Source organism: Drosophila virilis, chromosome 2, assembly GCF_030788295.1.
Source record: "Drosophila virilis strain 15010-1051.87 chromosome 2, Dvir_AGI_RSII-ME, whole genome shotgun sequence".
In the NCBI taxonomy this organism is placed as follows: domain Eukaryota; kingdom Metazoa; phylum Arthropoda; class Insecta; order Diptera; family Drosophilidae; genus Drosophila; species Drosophila virilis.
In genome coordinates, this window is record NC_091544.1 from 11,691,358 (window position 1) to 11,716,820 (window position 25,463).

Sequence of the window (25,463 nt, forward strand, 5' to 3'; positions counted from 1 at the left end):
CTTATACGCCCCAAGAAACATCGGAGCACTCACTCTTATAAAAATGCTTATACGCGTATTACGGAGAGATAAGACGCGTCAATACGTAATACAAAGAGAGCCAAAGATAAAGAGAACTATCATATAAGCACATAGATTTGAAACATTTGCTCATTGTGTATTTTATAAATATATAAACAGGTTATAGGCAAAAGTAAGTGCATTTTCCTTTGTACAAATAATTCTTTTATATTATTTATAATGGCTATAATGAATGAAAGAGTGTGTGAATGCCTAACAAATTAAATTCAATTTTTGTTGAATATGCAAATATCTCAAAGATATGCATAATCATATACCAGACTTTATGCTGATTTAGCTATTTGTTTGTTTAGTTTTTAATTTTATGCATGCGCCATCATAAAAATAATGTTTTGCATACAATCTTTAATCTATTTATTATTCCAATTAATTAAGGAAAAGACTTAAAACTCTTATAACTAAACAATTATCAGCTAAACAGTAGAAGAGTTCTTCCAATTAATTATTTGGTTGAAATACTTTTCGACTCTTCATTTTGTTGGAATATCTTGTTAACAAATTCACTTGCGTACAGGGTATCTTATAGTTTAACACACTTAAGTACTAGATAGTTCTGCCTGATTGGGGCACTTGCTTCACACACTTTGATGGGCTGCCGCAGCTTAATTGATCAATTAATGAAACCTAAAGGCGTTTAAAACAAAGTTAGAAATTTATTAAGACATGAGTTTCTGGAGTGTCTCGGCCTCGGGCTTCCGATCGGCTTCAGCTGCAGTCTGTGCCTTGGCTGTCCTTAAGAAGTCAAACATGCGATCTTCCCTGCCAAACTGCTCGCCCTCCGCCAGGGAGATGGGAAGCTTACGATTGCCCGTCTCCGGCAGGAGTAGACACAAATATGCACAGATGAAAAACAGCAGGCATAATATTATCGAAGGACCAGCTCTGTAGTACGTGCCCAGGTGCAGGATGTACGGCGAAAGCAGAGAGGCAGCCGCGCCGGAAACATGGGCCACGGCCAGACCACGAGAACGCACGCAAGTGGGCACCAGTTCTGTGGAGAACAGCAAGGTCGAACCAAAGCAGACCGACAGCCCGAGGCGCGAGGCCATCGTCAGAGTGATCAACAGCACGGCACTGGGATGCTGCCAGAAGGACAGGGCAATGCCGCTGGCAGCTGTAAACAAGCCGGTGAGCAGCATCGACAGCACCGATGAGCCCTTGCGGCCGATGCGCTTCTGAATATCGGCCTGGATCAGGCCCGACGGCAGCAGCGTTAATGCGGTCATTGAGAACATTATAAACGGCGATATGCCTAGACCCTCCACGTTGCGGGCCAAGGTGTTATAACAGACCGATATGATCGTACTATAAATAGAAGAGGAAAGCATACGATCAGCATTTTGAGAGAGCTATGAGCGATTTTTCACTTACAACACGATCAGCATTGTGATTATGGTTTTACGCAAATGCGGCGTCTGGAACATGTCAATGAGCTTATCCTGATTCTCATTGGATTCTTGTGCTTTCCTGGTGCAGTTGATCTGGCAATAACTGCGGAATGCGTCCAAGTCCGCTTCACAGATACTGCGACGATTCATTTTGGCCACACGGCGCAAACGCAGCACCGCGCCATCGATGTCGTTGCGTGTGACCAGCCACTGGGCGCTCTCCTGCACCAGAAAGTAGAACAGTGTGACCAGCAGCAGCGGTAGTGAGGAGCAAGCCAGAAACCCACGCCAATTGCCCACCAAGATGGCCAGCCCACAGGCACATATCATGCCCAGGCAGTAAAAGATACCCATACTTATGCTCAGACCCACATTTCGCAGCGAAGGCGAGAGGTATTCGAGAGCTGCGAGAGATAAGTTGGCTTAGGCCCAGCGAAAATAGTTGCAGATTAGAGCACAGCTCACCCAAAATATACATGAGATAGGTATTGGCATCAACTGCGAGTCCAGAAACGAAACGTGTTACAGAGAAGGCTGTCAGACTCTCCGTGAAGATCGTTAAGAAGTCGCCCAAGAAGCCACACCAATTGGCCAAAATGACAGCCTTAATGCGTCCAATTCGATCGCCCAGCAGACCAAAAATGAGCGTACCACACATAGAGCCCACAAAGAAGAAAGATTGTCCCACGGGTGCCTTATAGGCTTCATCACAGACCCAATTAAGCTGTGCGGAGCAACATCCAGCCAGATAAGATAATGGTAATATCAATGAAATAAAAGCTAGCCGTAACTCACCTCGATATTCATGCTCCTAAAACCAAAGTCATAGTTGTAAATCCAGCGATCACAGCGCTCCGTACTGATTGTGGTATTCCGCCCATCCAGATCAGAGCCGATTGTCGCCAGACGCGTGCACGAGGGTTTCTCAAACTGATTATAGATGGCCTCGATCTCTGCGTAGCTGCGATTCTCCAGCTGCTCGTGATGGCACCAGTGATCGGGCACAAAGCCGATCAGGTTCTGGGAGAAGTTGTGCATCGATGTGACAAACATCAACAGGCTATAGAGTCCAAGCAGCAGATATTGATAGCGATGGCTATTGCCGCACTTGGCCAGCAGCTCATCGAAATCCATGGCGTCGTCCGATTGAGATGCAGCGTTTTGTATGATCAGCGCGTATCGTATGCGCGCTGCGTCTGGAGCTAGGGCCAATGGAGAATCGCTCGTCAGCTCTCGCCCGATGCCACGCACGTACTGGCAGCTAACGTGCGAGGCAGCGGCCTCTTTGTCGAATAGTTAAGAGCGGGTTCGACTCTAACGAATTTGTGCGTTCCGCACAGCTGGAATTCCTCTCCAGCCTTTCCTTGGCTGATAAGCGCTCAATGCAATATCAGCAAAATGAAAGGCGCGAGTTTAGTAACTTTTAATCGTATTGATTATATTATATCAGTAAATGTGATGGGCATTCTCATAATTTGAGCACGCTTTTCACTAATAGACAGTTGGGTGTCAAGTTTTTTATAAGATAAGAGTTTGGGTTCGAAGCGTCTACTTCGAGTTATCTTATAACTAATTATAATCTGTTTGCATTTCTTTATGTGAAAGCGACATTTGCATCTTATTTGCAATCTTGAATGGAATTAAAGAATAATTTACAAAATAAAAGCTACGATAACATATTTGTCCAACATAGAAGAGATCCCATAACCAAGTCAAGGTTGCAAGCCGGTTTTGAACCACAGACCAAGTTGATTTCACTTTTTTGTGTGTCTTTATATATGTTCTCTTATACCAAACTATCCAAGTTTAGTTGACTCTTATGATGGCTTCCTCCTCTGCGCTGCAATTTGATAAATACGTATTTTTAAATGAAACCTTTTTAGTCGATTCTCATAAATTGAAGTAGAACTTGCAGATTTGTATGCTTTGTTAAATCAAGCAAAAGCATATGCCCACGCTTGATAAAATATATTTGTATACCCTGAACCCATTAAAAATGGGTATAAGGGTATATTGTATTTGTGCAAAATCCAAATGTATGTAACAGGCAGAAGGAAGCATCTCCGACCCCATAAAGTTTATATATTCTTGATCAGCATCAATAGCCGAGTCGATCTAGCCATGTGCGTCTGTCTGTCCGTCCGTCCGTCCGTCCGTCCGTATGTATGAACGCAAGCATCTCAGAACCTATAAGAGCTAGAGACATGATGTAGGTGCTCCTAGTGCCCGTGCAGTTCGAGTTTATTTCCGATAATCGATAGCTTACTCCGTTTCCAAGCAATCGATAAGAATCGATATCGATATCATATTTTTTGGGCAATTTTGGTAAATAATAAGAGCTAGAGTCCCCAAACTTGACCTCCCGACTAGAACCTCTTACTTGTTATAATGTTTCATAGGCAAAGCATTTATTTTGGTATTTTGCTCATGAATTCATAAAAGACAGAGCATTTCATGATTTAATTAAAAGTTTTATGTTACCAAGTTGTGTTGTATTATAATTTTAATCAACCCTGTCTTGATGTTCGCTTCAATTTATTGCACTCTGCACTTTTTCTCACTCTCACAAATTTGAAAATAATCTTGCGTGTGTCTGTGTATTTTTCGTACGTGTTTCGTACATGTTCATATATAAAACTATTTGTGCTGACTGACTGAAACAGCCCAAGCCATAAAAGTTAGCAGGTTTATTTTTTAAAGGATTTTTGAGCAAAGTCTTAAATCTTGTCCGATTTTTCAAACCTATTTTCAAAGCCTTTAGATCTCAATGAATACGTGTTTCAGCAATTTTGGATGTACGATCAGCTTCAAACTCATTTTCAAAGACCTTACTTCAAATTCATCTTAACGTTTCACATTTTTCGCAAAATCCACCCCTCTTGGTTGATTGAATAGATGGGCAACATTTTAGTTCGTCGGGTGAAAAAGACATCCCAAATTTTAGGCACAATTGTTGCCACCAGCAATGCCGGATAATAAATATTTGTATTTAAATATTATTTTCTCAAATAAAAATAATTTGCATTTACTATTGAACTTCTTCCGCTTAAATATATTTTTCTTAGTTAGACTCCCATGAACATTCGTCCTTGCAATGGGCTGCACGTTAAGGGGTGTTAAAATTGTTTGTTTGAATAAATCTAATGTGTTTTAATCTACAAATTACTTGAGCTCGAGATAGTCCATATATATTTATTTAGAACATTTTTGTTTTTTTCAATGATTGATGCTTTAGTCGCATTTAACTGTTCACAAAACAATTGCATTGGAGTGCTTGTAACTATTTTTATACAATAAAAGTCCAACTTATAGGAACTTCAATACTAAGCAAACATTTATATTATTTATCGACCTCCTTGGACTTTAATTCTGTTTCGAGTTCCACTTCGGTAGAGTCCTGCTTTCGTAGTTGACGCAGAAAATCAAACATTCGCTCGCCCTTGCCAAACTCCTCCCCCTCAGCCAGAGACATGGGCAGCTTCTTGTGCCGCGTCTCGGGCAGCAGCAGGCACACATACGCCCCAGATAAGAAGAGCAGACCGATTATAATGGAGGGTGCGGACTTCGCGTACGTGCCCAAATGCAGTATGTACGGCGATAGAAAGGAGGCCGCAAAGCCGGCTACGTGTGCCACGGCCACACCACGCCCACGCACGCAGGTGGGCACGAGCTCAGTGCAGAGCTGGGAGCTGGCACCGTCGGCAATCGAGACGCCAAAACGTGCGACCAGCGTCAGACCAACCAAGAGAAACACATTACGATTCTGGCCCTGCGATATGACCAGACCCGCTGCCGTAGCAAATAGGCCCGTGATGGCCATCCAGCTGACCGCGGTGGCTTTGCGTCCGGCCACATCCTGCAGTAGTCCCTGCAGATAGCCCGAGGGCGGCAACATCAGCGCGTTCAGCGAGAACATGATGAACGGCGATATGCCCAGCCCCTCCACATTGCGTGCAATCGTATTATAGCAGGGCACCACGATGACGCTGCGGGCGGTACAAAGATCGGTTATGATTGGATTATGCCACGAACCTCTCTTCCTGACTTACAAAATGAGCAGCATTTTGAATGCGCTGCTGCGCATGCGTGGCGTCTTAAGCATGTCAAGTAACTTGGCCTGCTGTTGCCCCGCTGCGCCCGCTGCTGTTTTGCGGTAGTGCTGCTGGCAATAGCTACTGAACGCCTTAAAGTCCTCATCGCTGACCACGCGCCGATTGATTTTGGCCACGCGCCGTAGACGTAGCACAGCGCCCTCAATGTCGTTGCGTGTAACCAGCCACTGGGCGCTCTCCTGCACTAGAAAGTAAAACAGTGTGACCAGCAGCAACGGCAGTGAGGAGCAAGCCAGAAACAGACGCCAATTGCCCACCAGCACAGCCAGCCAAGAGGCGCCAATCAGGCCCAACGAGTAAAACAGGCCCAAGACCGTGTTCAGACCCACATTGCGCAGTGAGGGTGAGACATATTCGATAACTGTTTAAAATAGGTTTATTCAGCTGGCAATTGGAATTGGAATTGGCAATAGGTAATATAAGTACACACTTACCCAGTATGTACATCAGATACGAGTTGGCGTCGGCGGCCAGGCCAGAAATGAAACGTGTTATTGAGAAGGCTGTCAGACTGGCCGTGAAGATGGTTGAGAAATCGCCCAAGAAGCCACACCAATTGGCCAAAATGACGGCCTTAACGCGTCCAATTCGATCGCCCAGCAGCCCAAAGATGAGCGTGCCACACATGGAGCCCACAAAGAAAAAGGACTGGCCCACACGTGCCTTGTACGCCGCATCGCAGACCCAATTAAGCTACAAAAAATACTTGATAGAATCTTTGCACAATATTTTGTTGTTCTGTGTGCAAAATTAAAGCATATCACTATAGTTAATACTTGGGCTAGACGAACCTCAGTGTTCATGCTCCTGAATCCAAAGTCATAGTTGTAAATCCAGCGATCACAGCGCTCCCCACTGATTGTCGCGTTCCGCCCATCCAGATCAGAGCCGATTGTCGACAGACGCGTGCACGAGGGTTTCTCAAACTGATTATAGATGGCCTCGATCTCCGCGTAGCTGCGATTCTCCAGCTGCTCGTGATGGCACCAGTGATCGGGCACAAAACTGATCACGTTCTGGGAGAAGTAGTGCATGGAGACGACTACCATGAGAAAGCCGTATAGCCCCAGCAGCAGATATTGATAGCGATGGCTATTGCCGCACTTGGCCAGAATCTCATCAAAATCCATGTTGCGCTCCATGATCTCTCTCTAGCTGCTTTTGTGGACTTCTGATAAGCGCATATCTGTGTCGCTGGCATTTATTTGTGTTTGGTGTTTGGTGTGTGAAAGCTTTTCGGCAGGTAAAGTTGAACCGGCACTCAAAGCTAATCGCCGAACCGTTTTATTGCATTGCGCACATTGCGAACTCAATTGAATTACAAAGCAAACCCGTTCCGGTCGTAATGTATTGCCGTGGAGTGTGCTAAGCGAACTGGTTGTAGCTGCCACGCGGAGAGAACTACATATATGAAGTCGGAGCAGTGCGCAGGCTAATTGAGACTGAATGTAATACAGCCAGAGGGGCAATCTCTCTCTCTCTCTCTCTCTCTCTCTCTCTCTCGCTCTCTCTGTCTGTCTGGCATTTGAATTATGCGAACATATATGGTATATAAGCAATCCATATCTGAATTTTAGTTAGAAATCAAATATTGATACTGGTCGATTGAAAAGAATGCGCACGAGATTTTTAGCAATTGTAGGAATATGCCCTCTAAGAGAGTCTTTTACAATTTTGACGAATTATATCGCTACCTCAGCTCTCAAGATCTGGCTAAACTCTGTCAATCATGCTCCCGTTTTCTAGGCTACTAAATCTGGAACTGTAAACAGCTTTTTAAAACTTGGCACAGATGTTATTTTCTTACTAACACATTCTAGAGAAAACTTGGTACATATAGATGTTCCTAATTAAACTGGATACAGATGTTTGCTATAGAAAAAAAGTTGCCTTTTAAATATTTCCTTGAATCTGTATCAAACCGACAAGGATCCGTTTGGCCTATAACGAATATAGAGAATACCATATTAATTCTTCAAGTTTTTGTCTTCAAACAGATTCTGATTTGATAAGCACATAGAAGTCAGACAATTTAAAGGGTATTTCATGGCCAGCACAGCTTGCTGCTAGAAATGCCAGAAAATGTTCAATTAATTTAAATCATTGCCACTTTATTGATTGCTCTGATTTATGAGTTGCAAATAAAAATAAATAAAAAACACAGTTAAATTAAATTTTTTTATAGATTTTATTTTTGTCTTTTCTTTTTTTGTTGTTGTTGTTTTGTTTTTAATAAGTATGTTGTCTTCAATTACAATTGCTATTTAAATGGATATATGCTTAAATTTCTCGCCTTTTGAATAAGTAATAGTATATGTATTTGTTTTAACGTTGATTCATGTTCTGATGATCAACTTTGCTTTTGTTTTCAAATGGGTTTTTATAAATGTAGTAAACGCATTTTGATAACAATATACGATAAGTTCTATGTGTAGACAATTAATTCAATTTAATCATACGCTGGCTTAGTTCATATAAAAAGTCCTGTACATACATTACATGCAATCTGGGTGTTAACTAAATTTCACAAATTAACAACTAAATTGTATAGCTGCTGTCTAATACGAATTTTTATAAAGTTAGTTTGAGAGTACAAATAAGTAAGCATAGTGCATAATAATATTAAACTTATGACGAATTTTACAATCGATGCACTCAACCAACTAGATATAAATTATGCTCAAACATATATAGTAGTGGGGTATAGTAGATCTCTAAATGTAGTTATAGCTATAAATAGGAGAAAATCAAACAATTTACATATGGGTCTGACCTAGTACAGTTCATACACATTTACGTGCACAACATGTGCATACATCATTCCGTATTGCTTACATCATGTCTTTAGATATAGTACATGCAAACATACATTACCTAAAATACATACAACTATATACTTTCAATGCGCGTGCCTAACAGTTGCGTAGACTAGCTAAATAATGAAATCAAATAAAAAATATCTGTCCAAATGGATATATATGTATATATAACTATATAATAATGCCGCTGTATGAAAATTTAAGTGCAACATTCAATGCTATCATAGAAAAACTCTTCCTTGTCTGCGTTTGGATCTTGTGCTTGTTCTTGTTCTTGTTCTTGTTCTTGTTCTGATTCGGACTCCGATTGCTCCTCAAAGTCATCTACATCGTAGGATATTAAGGATTGCAGACTCTCTTCGAACAGCTGCGGCTTATGCTGCACATGATGCACCTTGAATGCCTTGGCATCATTTGGGGGCGTGCCAAACCAAATGGCGCACTCGCCATCTGCACCGTGATCATCCTCAGCAAAGGCTGGCGCTGGCATTGGTGGTGCCCCAATGGAATCGCTGTAACCATAGTCGAAGGTCACCAGCAGATTGTCGCTGCCACAGTCCATCGAATCGGGCGTTGTGTATTGCGTGTAATACGAATCGTAAGCCGTCTCCTCGGACACATCGGCTTCATCGCTTGGCAGCTCTTTGATGTATGTTAGCGGTTCCATAAAAATGACATTGTGCCTGTTGTTTTGCTTATTGTTGTTGTTGTTGCTCGTTTGCCATAATTGCCAATTGTTGTTATTGAAACGGAAATTTGGCTTACGAATGAAATTTGCCAAATTCTGTGCATCAGAGTTTTAAATGGAAGAGCAAAAGAAAATAGAATATCAAAATTTTAGTTGTCAGCGATTTAAAGGCAAAACATAAAACACAAAAACAAACACAAGGCATAAGGTAGGATTTCAAAATGTTTATAATGTTAGACAAACACAAAATCTGAGCATTTAGCGATAGAGTTAGGACCACAACCATTGATCATTCAGGTATTTTAATTAGCACAGAGCGTCCAATATGTACAATAAATTATCTGGAAAATCGTTAATGTTCTCCGAAGAAAATGCTAATCATTTCGATAATGTGCTTACTTATGACCAGTTGGTAAATTTGTTGGTTGCCTGCATTGGAAATTAGAGAGAGCGAGAGAGAGTGTAGGTAAGTGTGTGTGTGTTCATGTGTTTGTCTAAGGGGCTAGATAGTTGGGTGTGTGTAGAAATTGGCTAAGCTACTGGAAAAGCTACAAATACAAGAGTACAACAAAAATGCTGTTCGTTGGTTCAGTTTCAGTGTTGTATAAGCAAATAAAGCAGTGTTGTGCAGGGCTGTATATAGTTTTGTTTTGTTTTTTTTTTTTCTTTTTTGCGAAGGGTGGTAGCTTAACCTACAAATATGAAATTACAACAAAAGAGAGACTTACGCGTATAACAAATTTGCGGCAAAGTGTCTTAGTTCTTTGTCTATAAGAAAAACAGACAAACGATTTACAACAGAACTAGCTCAGTTAGCTCTCCACGCTTGTGTTTGAGGCTGTAGCTGAGCCGAGCTGAGCTTGAGGCTTAGAGCTGAGCACGTGAATCCTGACACTGGCATCGTCTGTTCGCTGTCCGTTACCAAAATAATCTCCCGAGTGACGCACGCGTTTGGAATGTTGCTTTTATGTTAGCATTTTCATTTGCAGCATGCAGCTTAAATTTTCACCACCAACGTCAATCAATCAATCAATCAATACACCACCATAGTCCATATGTATATATATCTCATAAATTTACATGATTATCCAACGTATCCGGTTAAGCATGTTGCAGTTAGGAAGAGTTTTTTGTTTGTTTCACAATTGGTTTTAGTTACAGTTTTCAATAGGCTGTTTGTTGGATTGGTTTGGTTTGGTTGGTTGTTGGGTGGGCATGATATATATAGGTATATATATATATATTTTTTTTTTTTATTTATTTTTATTGAGGATTTTTGTGGTACGGGCAGTTTTGAATATACAAAATGGGAAAACGTATTAATTTTTAACAACGGACGGGTAAACAACACATTCGTTTGTTGGGTTTACGTTTTGGTTTTTTACATGTGGAGTAGACATACATAGAGCGAGAAAACGCGCAGAAAGAAAAAAAGTAAAAGTAAAAAGAAATTACAGCATTAGATACAATTATTTAGTGTATACAACTTTGTTTTGTTTTTCTAGCAAAGTATGAGTTTTGACCGTGATTTCTGTATGTGAGTGTTAAGCAAGTTTTGAGTTATTTGAGGTTAGTTTTGAGCGCTGACCAAGCTGAGAATGAAACATGGCAACAATGATAATTAGGCTGTTGATGATGATGATGATGATATATGAAAATATATGTTGGGCAAGCAGTAGGCGTGGCCTAAATCAAAATTTCGCGCATGGCATCAAATGCGGCTTAGCAAAATTAAAGTTCCAATTTATGTTGTTGTTTTTGTTTATATTTCTAAATATATATGTGTAAATGTATGTGTGTGTCTCGTATGTATGCATATGTGTTATATATGTATGTATAAGACCATGATCATAATAAATGATTAATTAGCATTTAAATTAGGCCAAATTGTAAGTAAGTGGTACGTAGATACATCAACTTATAGTATAGATAACAGTAATCAGTTTTTAACACATACACGCAAAATAATAATAGTTACAATTAATGCTTAGCACACATACACACACGAATGAGTAACTGCCTGATGGATAGGAGAAGTACAACTTATAATAACGATATTTAAATATTCATATAATAATATATAATGATAAACAATTTACATGATTTTCGCATAATGTGATACGAGTACGAGTATGATTTATATGGTAAATGATGTTGCACTTATGCTTTTTATACTTATATAGGCATTGTTTTACGAGTATGTACAAAAAAATAATAGTATTTGTTTATATATATATGTAGAAAGAAGTGAATACATATGTTGTTGTGGCGCGTGCAATTGCTGTTAATTAAATATATAGCGGCAGCTGCGGCGACTAATTTGCATAGCTGCTCCGCTCCAAGGCAAGGCAGTGGAGGTGGCACCTTTCACTCTGGTCAATGACCAAATAAACCAAAAAAACAAAAAAAATTAATTTAACTGATAAGACGCTGCCTTTGCTTGATAAGCCCTTCCATGGCAGGCGTGTGCTGGACGAGGGTGAGGGCTAACAGTAAGAGGGGAGGGGCATAGGTTGGGTAAGGTCAGGCACGCTGCGGGCAAGTCGAAGTGCGACGAGAAGGATTTTCTGTCATTTCTTATTAACTTTTTTTTTTGTTTGCATAGGCACGACAAGAGTACACAATCTATTGATCTAACGATCGTTAGTTAGATATACACATAGTTCTATATAGTAGATTATTTATATATATAATGTATGTTTTGTATGCATCGTAGGTTAGTTGTATGCATAGGCATGTGTATGTATTATTTATAAATAAGTATGCATGTAATTATGCGCGCCATGAAATAAACCCCAAAGCGAGACAACTGTAACCACGTTTGTGCGTAGCGTCTCTTGATACGAATATACATATTCCATATAAAATGAACTTTCTCATGACAAAAATTATACCTGGTTAAAATAGCAGAGCGATATTGCTAGAATGCCAAGTATCATGACAAGAATTGCACGCGAATACATGAATTTACATAGAGACAACGAAATCAACTAGTTTCTCTTGCGATTATTTTAAACGATGCTTTAAATATACAAGAAGAAAGTTGAAAAAAAATAGCTATTATTTTCTAAACATTTTAACGATTTTAACAATAGATTAACCGAAAATCCATGACTAAAGTATTCAAATAAATTACGGAGTTTACTGAAACTTCAATTAGCTAATTTTCAAACTATGCTCTGATGCGCCAAATTTGTTCTAGTTTTCAATTTTTAATTTATTTACCAGTTTCTAAACATTTAGAACTTTTTTAAATATATTTTTGAAATATTTCATAAAATTCTCCTGGCTGTTTTGACTATTAAACATCTATAAATTATTTAGTTCCTGAACATTGCACTTAAGTAATGTGCACAACAAATTATTTAAGCTTCCGAAAAGAACTAGTTCGTAAAAATTTTAGTTGTTTTTCAAAACACAAATTTAATGATTAATAATCAAAACTATTGTTTGAAATGAAATGAAATTACAAAAACATATGGAACCTACTATGCAATTAGGTATATTCTGTACAAACTGGGGTTTGTTTCAGGGCGTCGCCATAATTTATGTGTACAACGTATGATTCCTATTATGTATATATAAGGTATGCGGCCAGTTGGATATGTTGGTAACTGTAACTGGTATTGAAATGTGTTTCGTGTTTTCGTTGTTGTTTCTATTGTTGTTTGTTGTTGTTGTGTTGTTCGTAGTCGAAGGCGTATTAAAACGGTAATCAGTTATCGATAGGTATATATAGATGTATATGTATCATTATTATCAGTATCAGTATCAATATCGTAACTAAGTATATTATTCATTTGAACCAACCCAAAAATGTTGACTTTAAAGTGCGTACCTTGCCACTATCACTGTCGCCATAACTGGACGTGGGCGTGGCCATTGGATCATTGCTCTGCTCACGCTCACGCTCACGCGCCAGCCTCGCACTGCCCGCCGAGGCGCTGCTAAAGCGACGTACCACCGTTGGACCACCGCTGCCAACGGCAGCAGCGCGTCGCTGATAGGATGGCCCCGTTGTGGCATTCAACTGCAGATCCTTGCGCAGCGTTGTGCTCAACTGTGCCGCAATGGAGCTGGAGCTGCCGCTGGTGCTCAGATGGGCACTTTTGTGCGAGGCGCTGCCGCTGCTGTTGTTGTTGCTGTTGTTGAGCTGCTGCTGGTGCTGCTGCTGCTGCTCGGGCGACTGTTGGGCGCGCGAAAGTGAGTCGAGGTGCCGCACACGTGAGCTGAGCGTCTCGCGCTTCAGCTTGGGCAATGGCGAGTTTTGGAGCACGCGCGGGGACGGAGTCGTTGTGGCCGTGTGGCTGCTACGATTGCCACCAGCCGAGCTGGATGAGTATGGTGTGGTGGCCAGCGGTATGGACGAGGATGTCGAGCTGCGACTGGTGTTCGTGCTCAGCGAATGATTGGATGCTGAATCGCCGCGCTTTAAGCTCTGGCTGAGATTGCCGGTGCTGCGGCTTAACGAGGATTTGCTGCTGCTGCCATAGGAGACGCTACTGGAGTTATGCACCGATGGCGGCGAACGACCCGCCGTCGAGGGTCGGCCCGTTGGCGGCTTGCCCGCAAAGTAGGCGGCCGCTTTGCTGCCCGGCAGCGGTATCTTGCTCGGCTTACTGGCGCTGTTGAACTTGCGAAAAGCGTGACTGCGCAACGGCGTCTGCTCAAAGGGACTGACGCCGCCCACACTGGAGCTCATGACGCGTGCCGCAATGCTGCTGCTGCCGGCGGCCGCTGTGGGCGTGCTGCTGCCCAGCGGACTGGGACTGATGTTGACCATCGTCTTGCTCTGCGTGGAATCATTGGGCGTGCGTTCCGGTTCGTGCTCGTGCGCGGACTCGGTGCTGCTGCTGTGCTGCTGCAGCTCTTCCATGGCCAGCGGCACCATGGCCTTCATGCTGGGCGTGCTTATTTGATCGGAACGTGGCAAGGCCGCCGATACCGATGTTGATGCCGAATCCACCGAGTCGGGCACGCCACGACGACTGAGCATCAGCGTGGTGGAAGCCGACGAGCGATTCGTCTCGTAGTCATGCTGCGATGAGGAGTTCAGATACGAATTGGTGCTGCTGCTGCCATGTAGCCGAGATTCCAGGACGCGCAACTGCGCCTTGGTGCCCTCCAGTTCGATGTTCTTCTCCTCTAACTGAAAGCGCAGCTCCTCCGTATCTTCTACGCTTTTGTCCAGCCGCTTGGTCAGCAGCGACTTTGATTTGCTGGACGAGTCCAGCTTCTGGGCCAGCACCTGGTTTTGCACAGTTAGCGTGAGCAGATGTCGCTGCAGCTCTAGCACATTCGTCTCCAGCAAAATGGCCGAGAAGCGCTTGGAGTCTGTAATTCGGCATTTGGTATTCCGGGCGCCAGGCGTGCTCACAACGCCATCCAAACGTCCCAGCTGCTGTTGTTGCCTTCTTGCTGCCGCTATTGCTGTATCACTGCCTGAGCTTTGATGGAATGCCTCCGGCGCTTGCTGCTGCTGCTGCTGATCAAGCACAACCGGCTGGAATGTGTTGTTGCTGCTAAGACTGGGGCGACTGCTGTTTGAGAGCACCGTCGTCGCGGAGGATAAAAAGTTACGTTGACTGGAAAGCTCTGACTGGCTGGCGCTGCAATTAAATTTTGCATTGGAACTCAGTGAGTCATTAACGCATATAACTGCTTACCTGGATGAGCTTTTGCTCTGCTGCTGCTGTTGTTGTTGTTGTTGTTGTTGTTGCTGCTGCTGCAGCTGTAGCTGTTGCACACGCGAGCTCAGCTCCAGCTTTTGAGCCATGGCCAGTTTTAGCTGCTCTTCGAGATCCTTTTTGACGCTGATCAACTCCTCGACTTGATCGTTCATCTTGGCCGCCTTAATGCGGCCCGTTAAAGTCTCCGCCTCCATTTCGGCCAGCTTGTCCAGCAGACGATCGCGCTCCTTGCGCAACTGTTTGATATCCTCGCGATTGATTCGCTCCACCTGCTCTCGGAACTGTTGCGGCGTCATGCCACTACCATTTTTGTGGCCCTTCGCCGCATCCCCCTGTTGTCGCTCATAGCTTTGCAGCTGTTCGACCTCCTCGCGTAAGCGATTCGACTTGCGGTGTATGACATCCAGCAGGTTAAGCAGCTCATCATCCGACTCGGCGCAGCTCAGACGGTTCGATGCTATGGCCACCTGTCAAGAGAAACAAATAGTTAAGTGAGCGTTACCGTGTTATACATTTTTCCAATTATTCCGCCACTTACCGTTATAGCACCATTGGTGGAGGAGGCACTGTGGCCCTCCTTGGAGGAACTGGTCTCCGTTGAGAAGCCGGAGTCCTGTACAACGCTGCCGTTGTTGTTCTCTCCGCTCTTTGGCTCTTTCTTGCCGCTGTGCGAGTTACTGCGGCTGCGCGTTAGCGACGAGGACGACGGCTCAGCTCCAGCGGATGCGGCTGCAGCGGCCGTTGTCGTGGACGGTTCCTTGTGCGACAGTTTGCGCTTCATGCGTATTCCGGGCTCCCATTCGCGTCTGCAATAGGACAAAAGGATTAAAGAACTCTGACTGGCTTGAAATAATGTCGCCTACGCACCTGGCTGCTAACGAGGAGCTGCCTCCACCGCCGCTGCCGCCGCCCACCGAGTGACTGCCGCCTAGGGCGCCCACGGAGCTGGGCGTAGATGGTGTGGCGGACATGGAGGCCATTTTATGTTTGAGATCGGGAAACGTTTCGATGACCAGATCTCGGAATTCCAACAGAGCGCCCACCTCATGCTGCAGCTCCTGCAGCGACTTGGTCTGTTCGCTGTGTATGGGATGATGCGGATGACTGCCATAGCTATTACTGTACGGCGCATGGTGGCTCAAATGATGATGGTGGTGCAAATGGTGCGGATATGTGGCACCCACAACCACCGTTGCCGTTGGTGAAGCAACAACAGTGCCTCCAGCAGCGCTCGCTGCCATCAGATGCGGATGATGTGTGACAACGCCGCCGCCACCGCCGCCGCTCAATGGCAGGCACTCCATGGCGCCGCTGGCCAATTCTGTGACGCGTGCGTGGCCACCACTACTGCTGCCGTTGTTGCCGCTGTTGCTGTTGCTGTTGCTGTTTCTGTGTTGGCTAATGCAGCTGCCGTCTGTTTTGCAGATGCCATGCGTTGCGGGTAGTTCAAAGCCGTCATTCTGTAAGCAAACAAGCACAAGGAATTGTATTTGAAATCGATATTTTTTATATCACAATATGTATTACTTCACTATTTAGCATTTTGACACATATTTCAATGGGTTGTGGCTAAAATCTACAGTTTGTGTGCTCTACTGCTTAACAATACTGCCCTGTCCCTGTACTCAACGATCAGAGAGACTAATAAACTAGAGCTAGCAAATTTATATTTGATTTAATTCCATTACAAATAAAAATTGATAAAAAAAAAATAAATAAATTTCCATAAATTCATTAGTTTTTAAGCAACTCTGCTGATAATTGACGATATATGATATTGTGAACCACTGAGTAAAAACATGATTACTCAAAAGAAAGTGAAAACATAACTCAAACATAACTCAGCTATGAAAAAAGCTACAGCAAACATATTTGGCATGTAAGCCTTACACACAATAAAATTCATTTGAATCTCAAATCCTACCCCACGCACAACCACAATTCAATTCATTTTAATTAAACTAGCATGCATTTTAATATTAAAATATTAACAGCATTCACTCAGGAAACAAATCTGTACTAGAAACATTTTAAGTACATTTATTTCGTGATAAAGATTTCTGGGATAAGGCAGACTAACTTGTTTTCAAATCTCTCTGCAGGGCTTAAGATTTAGCAGGCCCTGGCTATAAGGGAAAACCTAAGCTTGTAGCACTTGTAGCAAGCTTAAAGCTTAGCCAGCTAATTACACAATAGGTAAAAAGACTATTAAAGCAAAAAAAAGGCAGTAAATTCAATTCATCATCGTGTGGCAATCGCTGGAGTTCAGGAGCGGCGTAAAGCGATTAGTAAATGACATACAAATTATGATTGATGAATTGAAGCGCAGCGCGGGCCGCTGACCCAAGGAGAAAACTGTAGCAAAAGTGCAACAGCAGCAACAATTGCAGCATGCTGTTGGCAATTTGTGACAATCATGTTGTTTGTTTGTCTCGAGTCGACGAATCTTTCATGAGTCGCTGCAACTAGAACAGCACGTCTTGGCCCAAGTAAAAGTCTTTGTGCAGCAGCCGCAGCAGCAGCAGCTGTTGCAGCAGAGTGCAACAAAATGTCACAACCGCCGCACGCTTTCACTAGACGAGAATATTTCTCGATAACTTTCACATGCGATAAACATAAATTCCTTTGCTCCGCTATCGATCAAACAAATGGTAAGTGCTAAAAATATACACATATATGTGGCCATAGGCATAAAGAAACTAATGTTCGACCCGCTGTTCTCGGCAATAATAATCATAAAAAAGAATGTATATACAACTCAAGCTGATTGCATGCCAGTTGATTGACTGAGCGATTGACTGTTGCTTGATTGCTTCGAAAAAGTTGGTCAATTTAATGGGCAAAAATATGAGATTGCAAATGAAGCATGACAATTGGCCCACATTCACTTGGGCCGCTGCATTTTGGGCCATTATTTAACAGCTAATTAGCCGGGCCAGGAAGTAAAGCACATAATTTGTGTTTCTTTTTTTTTATATGCCATTGCATAAGCACAATGCACTTTAATACTTTTTCTGTCTTTGTATAATGTTTGTGTTGTTTTTGGTTTTTAGCCCTGTCAGATGTGGCCGCTTTGCCTGTGGAGCGTGGCGAATGCGAAGCCATGGGAAGCTACAGCTACAACTACAGCTACAGTTGAAGATCGTGTAATTATATAGCAAAATCCATTGTCAACCACGAAATTGAAGCCGAACAATTGAAACGTCGCCTGTCACTCATAAGCGCTCAATGTCGAGATGACTGTCAAGCCAAGCGAAGAGAGACTCCACATGATTTCAAAGTTTCTTATTTTTTTCTTTTAATTTTTTGTTGTCTACCCATTGCTCAATTAGCCAGCCAAGTTTGGCCTTTGGCCCACAAGTTGACCAAGCAGACAGTTGGCTAATTATCTTCTAAGTATTAGAAATACATTAACATATTTATATATTTCAGCTATAGACACAAGGGTTTTCTTGTCACTCCAAGCAAGGCGTTGTTCAAGCTGCGCCTCCTCTCAAGAAACAGAAGAAGAAGAAGCAAAAGATGAAGTGTGGCGGCATCTCCATAAGAGGCGTCGTCATCATCATCAGCTATCGGAGCAGCGTGGGCGGAAAACTGTCGTCTGTTGTAGCGACTGCCACGCATTGCTGAATCTTCAAGTTGGGTTTTTTTTTATTAACTCTGCAGCCCAATTGGGTTGATCATCATCATCATCAACAACATCATCGCTGTGAGCCATGACAGACGAAAAGAGTTGTAGCACGTAGCACTTGGCGCTCAATTAAGCTGCCCACCACTTGAGTTGCAAGTTGCCCACCAAACAAGAGGCTTGGGCTCTTGCCCCATGAATCAGCTGAGCTGTTAGATTAGACATCGAAACGCCAGCCAACGCATGAAAAATTCTATTCGCCAACTCACCAGCAGCAGCAGCCGTTTTGATGTTGACAAGACATGCGAGTCGTTTAAGCGAGTATTTATAGAAATACCCGTCAATATCTATAGCTGTATATGTATCTGTACCTGTACCAGTACCTGCCCGTAGTACCAGACACAAAAGCCATTAATAATACAACTCATCATAAACAATAAACAAACGACAATAAACAGAAATCCAGCAACTGTATATAATTAAAACAAATGATTAAAAAAGAGTTTTATATCAATCATATACAAGGAACTAAACACAAAATGGGAGTTTTAAGAACTTTCCCTAGAGTATAGCATATAGTGTAGTATGGAAAATGGAAGTAATTTGAGAACCCAACTTTGAGTTTAAATATACTTTCTCAAATAATAGTTTATGCAAAAAATAAGCACAATCTGTTGTCAATATGGGTGTATAAATTCTATAAATGGGAGTTCTATGTGAAAAGATGTCGAAAAAATTGGGTTAATCTGAATACGCGTATAAAAAGATAAATATAAATCAAGTTTATTGCATTCTAGTAGATTACTTAGCCTACATCTATACATTTATTTATATTTACTTAAAATTGCACTTCAAATGCTACCCGTTTTTTTTGTTTAAAAGCAGCCTCTAAAATCGATGGGGGTCTGTTTTAATGAATGCAAAGGCAAAGTCGCTTTGCTAACACATTTACCTGTGACAATTGATTTGTTGTTTTGACTTTGCGATGTGCCACACCCCATCATCCATGGGCTTCTTTAAACGTGCCTGGCACGTTAGTTTGATCGATTTTAGGCTCTGTTTACTGCTGTTTCGCTTAGTTATTTCTCGAAGTGCAACACGTCGTATACGTAATGCTAGCTGGTTAAAGCTGGCTACGCTCCAACTGGCAAAATAAATTTTCACTGCGCTTCTACAAAAATTTCTATTTTTTGTCTTTTATGCTTTTGTTTAGTGGTTTCTCCCCCAGCCTCCCCGCGCCCCGCCGCACTTCATTGTTTACTATGATTACTTTTAGCCGCGATTCGTGCGGCCTCTCAAGAAATTTCTACTTTTTACCTTGTTTGTTCGATGATATTTGAGCGGGCCTAGAAAACAGTTTGGTTTCTTTTGAAGTGCAGCACTTTTCAATTAGTGTGGCGTTTGCATAACATAAATGTGTATATAGCATATGCCTGTCTATCTAACTCTGTACATGTGTCTGTGTGTAATTAAACCGTGTCTTATAATGCATTTTGGAGCGCTTATTAATTGCACTGCCTGCCAGCGTACATGACTTATAGCATTTTGAAGAGTCATTGCTCAGCGCATGGACTACGCCAATAATATGTAATTTTCATTTTCAATTCAAATTCAATTTGAATGCAGTTTTCATGTTGGCGTTGGGCTCGGCCCGGCCCGGCCGCCTCTGACGCAACACGAGCTAAGGCCACGCTTTTGGAGTCGATAACGGGGCGGGGCGGGGCCAGCGGCTGCAGCTGGGGCTGGGCCATTGTGCGTTGGCTACGCCAGCAAATAGGATACATTTAATAGACAATTGCATTTGGCTGTCAGCAGCGACTGCAATCTAAACATCTGCAAGACCCAGAGACAGAGTCAGCCATTAGACGCCATTAGTTGTAATTTAAGTTTTATTATTCTAACAATATTAAACAAAACAAAAAAAAAAAATAAACCAAAATTCATGTATGCCGCTTGCAACATGTTTCATATGTGGCAATTGCCAAAAGACCAAACATGCAGCAGCAACAACAACAACAACAACAACAACAACAACAACTGCAACAAAGGCAACAATTGTCTAAAATGTGTGCTTGGCGTCTGTGTCCGTGGCTTTTTGTTGGTAATCGTCGCACTCAACCGATGCAAGTGTTGTAATTAAATTAACAATTTTTCGACACTTTTACAAAGCACCCCAAAACACAAACACACATAAATTGTTAAGCAGTTACAGCACCAAACACAAACAACAACGGCAAATTACAAGACACACACAACAACAATAGCTGCGGTTGTTGCAATGTAAAAAATCATCGGTTGTTGGACAAAGTGACGAAGCGTCCGCCTGTCACATTTCCACTTTTCTGTTTGTTATTTTTGTGGCCTGGCTTAGTCATTTTTTTTTTTTTTTTTTGCTTACCAACATTTTTGTAATTATCTGAATTATTTAAGTCGACTTATTAAAGTTGCATTTGCTTACTTAATAAAAATACTTTTTTGCCTGTTGTGTTGTATTAAACAAGGCTGAACAGCGTTTGGGTTTGGATATTTGGTTTAAAAAAAACAGTACACAATTCTAACAGCTTTCTATGACATTTCTCACAGTCCTTGGCAAGTGAAAGCATTGAAAGTTTCTTAAAGCTGCAATTTTGATTATATGTAAGAATTAACAACAATAAAGTTTAGCTCTTCCAATGACTTAGCTCAGAAATTCACTTTATCTAATTAGATAAAAAGCTCAACATGTGCTCAATCTAATTGCAAATTTGCTCTATTTTTCAATGAAAATAATTTTAAAACTTAACTTTTGTCTATTTTAGGCATAGCCTTTTTTAAAACACGTTTACAATAAGTCTCTTTATAACCAATTTAGCCTTTCTTAAGCCTTTTACTTCAAGATTTATTTTATATATGAATCACTCAGAAAGCACACGCACCTAAAATGCATTAAAGCTGAGTAAAGCTGTCAAAAAGGAAAAATCTGTTTAAGCTAACGAAAAATCTATGTTTTAGAGAATTAAGCAAGAATCATCAATAACACTTCAATCTTAGTTAATTAATAGTCAGCTTTTAATACACACACACACACACTAGTTCAACTGTCTGCTGTCCAGCCAATATAGTTTAGTCATTTTTTATTGGCCCCAATTTCTGTTGCTCCAGTTACCCATAAATCACAGCGCTTTATGCACGATTGCCACTGCCAAAGACTGCCCACCAACTAACTAACTAACAAGTCTATCTACCAAACAAGCAAAAAAAAATATACAATTTTTAAAGCCCATTAAACATTTGCAAGGCAGAGATAAAAATTATGTAATACCAGGCTACAAAATGTTCCGCAAAATTATTATTTAAAAAAAAAAATTAATTAAGCACATAAATTATGCAGCACAAACACTGGTCAAAGAGGAAAAAAAATGTTATTAACAACTTGGTTAACACATCATGAGGCGCCAGTGGTCAGTGGCTGTTGGTGTCTGTTCAGTTAGTTGTTCGTTCGTTTGACCAGACTCTGGTTTGCCTTAATTAATTAACTGTTTTATAGTTTTATTAGCAATTTTTGGCCATTTTAATTTCGTTTCATTTCGCAGCTATTTGAACTTTCGCTTGCGCTTTGATAAACGTTCATAAATTGGCTCGCAACAGTTTTTCGACGAACCCTCCGTCAATATGTATCCGTATCCTTTGGGGACTTAGCTGCCAGCAAAAGTGTTGCCTGTTGTTGACAGGCATTGTTGTTGTTAGTGTTGTTGTTGCTGTTGCTGTCTGTTGTTGCTGTTGCTGTCTATTGTGGCCAACGGGCACACCTCTTGCTGTCCATTTGCCAGCGATTTCTAATCGATTTTTTCCGCCGCTGCCAGCCAACATGTGAAAATGGCCGCTGGCCAGACACCCCAGCCATGGGACTTAGTGTATATACTATATAGTATATAGCATAATATAGCATGGACTGGCCCCCCCGGTCTGGGCATATGGGTTATAGCAAAACAAGCCTGGCAGCGTTTTGGTTGCTGTTAAACAAATTTTTGTCAATATTTCATTATTGGCACAATTTGTTGGCGGCGCTTTCACACAAAACTTTTCACACTTTTGCATTTTTGTTGCTGTTGTTGCTCGTTCTGCCAATTAGCATTTGACCATAATTTGGTTTTGGCTCACGCGATTTGATATGACGCCGCTTAACCGGAAGTTGTTCACTTTCGACAACTTTGCACGTCTCTAATTACAGTTGGTGCCCGAGCTGGCCAATTGTTGCCAGTGCCACGCCCCATTACCTGAAATAGAATTTGGAAATGTTGTTTGTTTTGCAGTCTGTCCTAAATAGACAACACGCCCTTTTCCGCATTACTTGGCTTGCATTTAATTTCGCTGTTCATTGCACTTTGACAATAGCGATCAACAATAACAATTACAACAAATAGTTACAAAAGCAACAACAACAAAAATAAAAGAAAAAAATGGCCAAGTTTGCTATTGTTGCATTCGGTTTCATTGTACGTGGCCTGTCGCTTTTAATGTGCCAATGACTGCATGATTGTGCGATTATGCATCCAGCTAAGCAACAATCTGTCAATGCATCCAACCAGAGAGACAAACAGACAGACGGACGGACATATAGATGGACTGGCAGCCACCCAAGCGATTAATCTATCTCTCTATATAATCACAGTTTCGTTCAGGCGCTGGCGTTGCGCCGTCATTTTGTCAATCTGCCAACATCCGGTACGTTTCACTTTCAGCTCTCTGATTTATTTTATACAAAATACGAGTACATATTAAAACTATTTATTATGTGCAGTTTGTCAGCGGCACAGAGAGCCCCGCCGGAGCCAATGCCAATACGATACGTATCGATACGATCGCAAAGCAGCTGCGCCCACCTGCCACAATATGTGGCCCCACACACACACACACACACACACACACTTACACACAGAGACAACACACTCACACTCATTCTGCATAACGTTTAGTATGCGACCAAAAATGGCAACGCAATTTCAAAGCGCATTCAATTGCGTTTGCTTAATATGGCTTATCAGGCTCTGTTAACTGATAAAAACAGCAAAAAGCTGGCAAAACGTTTTCTTTAAACTTGGCCAGCAGCGATAATGGACGGCATATGTTGTTCAAACGATAAGCATTAACAAAATGACTCACTGAGGTAGGGGAAAAATAAAACAAAAAGCAAACGGAAAGTTGATAGACAAACTGTTCACTGTGTTTTTTAATGCAGTACGTGCGGTAATTAAATGAATAGAACAATCAAGAAATTCTTGAAAATGTATCAAAAATAATTATATCAAAGATTGAAGTGGAAAGATATTAAATGAAGCTTGCCGCGCTTTTAAGGTCTACAGGTCTACTTTACCTTCATAATTAAGTTATCAGCTTTAAGTTTCAGTATTAATTTTGATAAGTTAGCTTAAACAAGAAGTTTGTACTTCTCCGTGCAACTTACGAAAATCATCGCATTAAATACCGAACACTTGATGCAGACATTACACAACACTTCTTATTTGCAGCACAATTTGCAACCCTTTTACTCAATTTTAGAGGCACAACAAATTCATTTTCATGGTCACGTAGTGGCAAGCTGCTCATTAGTGGCGTCTCAACCATAAGTAATCCCTGGAGACGACAACGACAACATAAAATTGCGCATACGACCCATTGCACGCCTCTGCTAGGGTGTGTGTGTGGAACACCAATAAAAACTCTCACAAGTTGATGGCTTTTAACAACATGTGACAAATTTTTATCGCCTAGTCGTTAGCTGGTCAAGAGAGCCGTCAACGGCAAATGGCCAACGCTGGCTGTTGTATGATCTTTGACATGCCAAAACGCGAGACAAAGGCAGAAATATATATATGTCTATGGGTACATTGTGTATATATTATGTATATGCAAGTACCTATATGTATATATGTAACTAAATATGGCCCGCAGCTTTGTTTAGTTGTTACGTTTCGGCTGCCGCAAAGACAAAACCCACAACAGAAACAGAAACAACAAAAACTTTCACTTTGTTTGTCATCGGCGAACAGCAGAAAAATATAAAAACAAGCGTTAAAAATTTTATTTTATTTTTTTGTACATTTTTATATATTTTTACTTTTAGTTTTTTGCTTCTCTCTGTTTTATTTACAACAAAAGCCAATGCTCAAAACATGAGCAAATAATGAGCTTAGAAATTTTATGGGCTCAGCTGGCTTCAGCCGCATGCAAATGGAGCAGCTGCGGGGCAAAGCGGCGCTTTGTGGCATGCCACAAATTGTGCGATGCCCAAAGCCGCAACGTTACCAAATGTGGTGGCGGCGGTGGGGCCACCCCATTTCACCCATTACGAATGCCGATTGGCATATCGGCCAATTGGCCAGCGAGTGGGCCAAATCAAAGCGCCGATAAACGTCGATGGTGTGAAATGGCAGCGCTGCCCCGCAGAGATAGCAGCCAAACGACAAAAATGAATTATGAGCCATGACGCTTTTATGGTCTTTAGCCATTAAAACTGATTTCCATTGTCTGCATTTGGCCCAGCTTATTGTGCGAGTAAAACCCGGCCAAAACAAAACAACAGCAACAGCAAAAAAAAATTGGAATAATGCGCAGCCAATGTGAAAATAATCAAAATGGTTTTTTGTGGATTTACTTGCAAAGCGTTTCGTTTGCCAAAGCAGCCAACAGACAATTGGCAACAACACCAACAACAACTTACAACAGTTGGCAATTGGCTTGAAAATGCGTGAGTCGTCACCAGGCGAAGATGTTTCAGCTCTGAGTGGGTTTTATATAGCCAAAACGAACCGAACCGACTTAAAAGCTGCAGCTGTATAAAAATTGTAAAGATCATTAGACAAGCTTTGTGTGTTACGACACGGCTTAGGTCTTTGCCTTGGGCTTGTGCTGATGTGGATATTTAGATAATGTTGCCGAGTCAATGGCATCAGCTCGATTGAGGAACCAGTCAGAATAACACAATTTAAACAAAAGACTTAAATTGAAACTGGTTTAAAATCAACAATAGTGAGTGATAAACACTTTCAATGGCAGAATAGAGCAGAAGTGATATAAA

The 25,463-nt window shown here is 41.7% G+C and overlaps 3 protein-coding genes across 6 annotated transcripts in view; all 3 read right to left on the bottom strand.

Annotated features, from left to right (window-relative positions):
• Positions 1 to 199: 199 nt before the first annotated feature.
• On the bottom strand, positions 200 to 2,730 carry LOC6630475 (solute carrier family 22 member 21). The gene is made up of 4 exons (XM_002054075.4): positions 2,265 to 2,730; positions 1,935 to 2,193; positions 1,453 to 1,873; positions 200 to 1,386 (listed from the first exon to the last, which is right to left on the bottom strand). The coding sequence occupies exons 1-4, from the start codon at positions 2,601 to 2,603 to the stop codon at positions 738 to 740; spliced, it is 1,668 nt and encodes a 555-aa protein (XP_002054111.1). The 5' UTR covers positions 2,604 to 2,730; the 3' UTR covers positions 200 to 737.
• Positions 2,731 to 4,498: 1,768 nt separating this feature from the next.
• On the bottom strand, positions 4,499 to 6,966 carry LOC6630474 (organic cation transporter 1). Its single transcript, XM_002054074.4, has 4 exons — positions 6,373 to 6,966; positions 6,016 to 6,274; positions 5,519 to 5,942; positions 4,499 to 5,455 (listed from the first exon to the last, which is right to left on the bottom strand). The coding sequence occupies exons 1-4, from the start codon at positions 6,721 to 6,723 to the stop codon at positions 4,810 to 4,812; spliced, it is 1,680 nt and encodes a 559-aa protein (XP_002054110.1). The 5' UTR covers positions 6,724 to 6,966; the 3' UTR covers positions 4,499 to 4,809.
• Positions 6,967 to 7,766: 800 nt separating this feature from the next.
• jvl (javelin-like) overlaps positions 7,767 to 25,463 on the bottom strand; it is a 59,559-nt gene continuing 41,862 nt past the window's right edge. The window contains exons 1-6 of one of the 4 annotated variants that reach the window (XM_032440120.2): positions 16,306 to 16,335; positions 15,646 to 16,238; positions 15,317 to 15,584; positions 14,755 to 15,245; positions 12,927 to 14,697; positions 7,768 to 9,184 (exon numbers count right to left, since the gene is read on the bottom strand). In XM_032440120.2, the coding sequence (XP_032296011.1) occupies positions 8,600 to 9,184; positions 12,927 to 14,697; positions 14,755 to 15,245; positions 15,317 to 15,584; positions 15,646 to 16,238; positions 16,306 to 16,320 (3,723 nt within the window). In that variant the 5' untranslated portion in view covers positions 16,321 to 16,335 and the 3' untranslated portion in view covers positions 7,768 to 8,599. Of the gene's footprint in view, positions 9,185 to 9,816; positions 10,261 to 12,926; positions 14,698 to 14,754; positions 15,246 to 15,316; positions 15,585 to 15,645; positions 16,239 to 16,305; positions 16,336 to 25,463 lie in introns of those variants that run through there. The other 3 variants (XR_001450073.3, XM_002054072.4, XM_032440121.2) reach the window with 3 other exon arrangements.

What these genes read in the sequence shown, in the direction of transcription:
- LOC6630475 (XM_002054075.4), bottom strand. Translation starts at nt 2,603, where the DNA reads ATGGATTTCGATGAGCTGCTGGCCAAGTGCGGCAATAGCCATCGCTAT. An exon ending in CTATCTCATGTATATTTTGG is followed by an intron (nt 1,874 to 1,934) that starts GTGAGCTGTGCT and finishes TATCTCTCGCAG; the next exon opens with CTCTCGAATACCTCTCGCCT. An exon ending in ATCACAATGCTGATCGTGTT is followed by an intron (nt 1,387 to 1,452) that starts GTAAGTGAAAAA and finishes TTCTATTTATAG; the next exon opens with TACGATCATATCGGTCTGTT.
- LOC6630474 (XM_002054074.4), bottom strand. Translation starts at nt 6,723, where the DNA reads ATGGAGCGCAACATGGATTTTGATGAGATTCTGGCCAAGTGCGGCAAT. An exon ending in GTATCTGATGTACATACTGG is followed by an intron (nt 5,943 to 6,015) that starts GTAAGTGTGTAC and finishes TATTTTAAACAG; the next exon opens with TTATCGAATATGTCTCACCC. An exon ending in TTCAAAATGCTGCTCATTTT is followed by an intron (nt 5,456 to 5,518) that starts GTAAGTCAGGAA and finishes TACCGCCCGCAG; the next exon opens with CGTCATCGTGGTGCCCTGCT.